At 43.1% G+C, this 4,110-nt stretch overlaps 1 protein-coding gene across 1 annotated transcript; it reads left to right on the top strand.

The window, feature by feature from the left end:
• Positions 1-1,160, top strand: LOC141652460 (uncharacterized). The gene is made up of 3 exons (XM_074459935.1): positions 1-218; positions 402-543; positions 672-1,160. Exons 1-3 carry the CDS (start codon positions 1-3, stop codon positions 1,158-1,160), a joined length of 849 nt encoding a protein of 282 aa, XP_074316036.1.
• Positions 1,161-4,110: the final 2,950 nt, after the last annotated feature.

A 4,110-nucleotide genomic window follows, 5' to 3' on the forward strand; every position in this document is an offset into this window, starting at 1 on the left:
ATGTTATCCGCCCAATTCATCAAGACCGATGATGGGAAATTGTACAAGAAGACGGCTCCAGGTGCTTTGTTACGGTGCATCGATAGACCGATAGCTGGAAAGGTTATGGAAGAAGTCTATAACGCGGAATGTGGGTCACACATGAATGCCCATATGTTAGTCTGTAAAATCATAAGGCTTGGTTATTATTGGACAACGATGGAAGCAGATTGTTTCAAGTATGTCAGACACTGTCACAACTGTCAGATATTCGCAAATGTGCAGCATGTGGCACTTTCGATGTTATACACCATGACGTCACCCTGGCCATTTTCAACCTGGGGAATCGACATCATTGGAAAAGTAAACTCATCAGGAACTGGAGGGCACTGTTTTATCTTTGTTGCAATTGACTACTTCAGGAAGTGGGTAGAGGCTAAGTCTTACAAAGTGCTAAAAGCAAAGCAAGTAGCACAGTTCATTCTGAATGACATCATTTGTCGGTACGGAGTACCGCACGAGTTCATCAGCGATTGCAGAACTCATTTTCAGGCTGAGACTGCAGTTATATTTGAAAAGTATAAAATCAAACATCACAAGTCATCACCATACCAACCGTAGACGAACGGAGCGGTAGACACTGTTAATAAAACAGTTACAGTCATTTTGAGGAAGATGTCTGACAACTATAGGGAGTGGCCGCAAAAGACACCTTCGCATTATGGAGGTATAGAACTTCGATCAGAACAGCCATGGGAGCAACCCCGTACTACTTGGTTTATGGAATTAAAGCAGTTCAACCAGTTGAGCTAGAACTACCATCCATGCGAATCCTACTCGAGAGCCATGTCCCAGTAACGAATTGGGTTCAAGCCCGATATGACTCACTCGTTATGTTTGATGAGCGGCATCTGAATGCGTTGTATCATGTCCAACTCTATCAGAAAAGGATAGAGAGAGCTTTTAATAAGAAGGTGAAACTACGAGGGATCAATGAAGAAGATTTAGTTCTCAAGTCAGTTAGAGCTTTGTTACCAATTGACCCGAGGGTTAAGTTCAAACCGAATTGGGCAGGCCCATATTTGGTAAAGAAGATATTGACAGGAGGTGCTGTTAGGTTGATAGATTTGGATGGCAACGACTTCACAAATCTGACGAATTTGGACCAGTTCAAGAAATAATATCCTTAAGGCCTCATTCTCAAATGTTAGGAACTAATATTTGAATTGCATATGTATTTGGAATAAGTTTTAAGCCGTTGGCATTTGCAGACGCTGTAAAATCTTTTTAACGGGAGAACTATGAACCCGGTTTGATTCTGTGAAAGCAGATACGTAGGCAACTCTTTGTTAAGAGTACAACCGGACCAATGTAATGCAAAAATGAAATTTTTGAATGCAGAAACTGGGGATTTTAATAAATAGTAATAAAGTTTTATTCATTTATTCTAATTCCGGGCAAAGCCCATTACACAAATTTTAAGAAAGGGAAACACACATAATGATAATAGTAATAGCAAATAATACTATTTGAAAACCAAAGTGTGCCTTTGCCCTTGTCATCACGTTCGAACAACCCATCTCGAAGAGATGAAGCCTTACCCATCATCACTTTGGCCATTTTCTTGGGAGGAACGGATGTTTCTTCTCGAGGGGCCAGTTTGTCTTTCACACTCAGTCGGGGACCAAGCCTCTCTGTAAGTGTCAAACCCATGTCAACCCTTGGACCTAGCCGTTTCCATACATTTGAAACCATAGGTTCAGTTTTAGAGTCCTTGTCAGTCGAAGACTCAGGCTCAGATGAAATCGGGGTCGAGCCAGCAAAGATCGCCTGGTTCTTTAGCTTTTCATTGTGATATTTCCAGTCTATGGCATTATCCTTACGTAGTTTCGCTCTGGGTTCAATGGAGGGCTCGATAGTCCACTTCAAGTAAGAACGGGACACCCATGTAGTAGGGAATGGTTCGAGAATGTGTCAAAGGGTCTTGTGGTGCCAGGCATTGAGCCAAGATTGGCATTTGTCTTGTGAAACACTAAAGCTGGGGCCTCGAGCGGCCTAAATTGCAGGTACGGTTTAGTAACGGCCGAATTGTCAAAGTACTCGATCTGGGAAAATGTAGACGGAACGTTCTAAGCCCAATAGCGTGATATGCCTTGTTATATCGGTGTCAGGTAGGCCCGTAAGTGAAGATAGTTTGAGCCAAGGGAGAGCCCAACGAATATGGGCTCCGACGTCCGTAGTTAGTTCTTCGTGCCATCGATCAACGGTTAGATCTAGTGGACAGTTGGGTCAACGAGAGATGAATCCCCGCGAAGGATACTTGTCAGGATTTGCTGGTCTACTAACTAAACCAAGTCTTTCGAAGAGCCACACCTGGCAACGAAAGCTAGGTTAGTTCAGGAAAATGAATAAAAGCCCGCTGAAAAGAAAGGAGGCGATGGCTAAAAAAAATAATAAAAAAAGAAAAAAGAACGAAAAAACGAACGAAAAAAAGAAAAGAAAAGAAATGATAGCTGCAAAAGACGGGTCGATCCAGTATAAGCAGCAGTAAGGTCGGCCTTTCGAGCATCTAACCCTCGGATAGTCTCGGCCGTAATGATCCAAGCGGGGTTTGAACGAGCCTCCATTTATTCTAGACTTGAATGAGTCTAGCATCACCTCGACAAGACGGGACCTCCATTCTATCTTCAAAGCAATAGAGATGTAATAAGACAAGCCCAAACGCGCGCCGACGGTACTTGGTTGGAACGGCCGGGTCATAGGCGGTTCGAAATCGGTGAACCAAGACGAGTAAGTTCACTCGTTCTCCGTCAACAATGTTATGGGCCTCGTCATCTGACAAGCCCAAGTATTCGCGGTATTTTCTAGACCAATTCTGCTGAAAGTCGGGAACTGCGGGCTATTGTGTGATTTGCCATCCTCCTAGGCTGATGAACTCTTCGGGAAGCGGGAAGATTTCTCCTTCCGGAAAAGCAAAGACATGGAGGGTAAGATCCCACATCTTGAGGCACTCATCTAGGAAAGCAATTCGGGGCACGACTTGCCTAAGTGAAAGAATTTGTTGAATGCCGACATCAATCAGAACCCGTGTTTCTAGCTTCTTGAATTGAATGGCCCAAGTCTTCATGACTCCGTATAGAGGACTCATGCTTTGAAGATTAGTAGAGAATGGAAAAGAATTGAGAGATATGATTTTTCTCTTAACCTTAATCCGCTTATATAGGAAAAATAAGGGAGGTATTCCGATTGAAATTAGGAAAGTTTTCCATATCAGAATTAGGAAAACCCCTAGGTTGGTTTTTAGAAAGCCGTGCACGGCTAGGGCCGCGTCCCGTTGGCCGTTTTTTAGTCGGTTCCCGCTTCGGGATTTGAATGTTTCTTCAGTGGTTGGCATTTTTTTACGGTTGGCAAATTTACATTTCTACCCCCCCAACGAGTCAATGATTGAATTAAAACCCTATACACTTACGGATTTTTTTCTTGTAGGTTTTGGGCTATGCCCTCTCACGTCCAAGTCAGGTCATGTCTACCCATCCAATCCAAAATGATTAAAAATTTTCGAAATGTTGGACATCGAAGGAGGCTTCATTTCAAATGTTTGCGGGTTAGTTAACCCATTTCAAAAGATATGCAAAGATCGGGTGGGTAACCCATTTCCATTCAATCAAAAATTTTCGGGCGAAGGCCTATTCTATTAAAGTTTTTGGACTGAAGGCCCATTTAATCAAAGTTTTCGGGCTGAAGGCCCATTCAATCAAAGTTTTCGGGCTGAAGGCCCATTCAGTCAAAGGTTTCGGGCTGAAGGCCCATTCAATCAAGGGTCAAAGGCCCCATTCAATCAAAGTCTTTGAATGTCAAGGGAATTTACATGTTATTGATTTGTTATGATATATGCATGTATGCTCCAACTGGGGGCCCTAAAGTCGGAGACTTTAGAACCCATTGTAACTGGGGGCTCTGATGCCATTAGCTTCAGAGACCATTTTTTAACAGGAGAGTTATCTGCTAAGTAAAGTGATCCACAACGGATTGCAACAGATACAGATGAATCGCTCCACAACGGAGCACAAATGGAAATGTACCCCAGAAGGGATACAGTCGATCAATATTCGATTTGGTAACATTGCTCGG

This window comes from Silene latifolia, chromosome 1, assembly GCF_048544455.1.
Source record: "Silene latifolia isolate original U9 population chromosome 1, ASM4854445v1, whole genome shotgun sequence".
In the NCBI taxonomy this organism is placed as follows: domain Eukaryota; kingdom Viridiplantae; phylum Streptophyta; class Magnoliopsida; order Caryophyllales; family Caryophyllaceae; genus Silene; species Silene latifolia.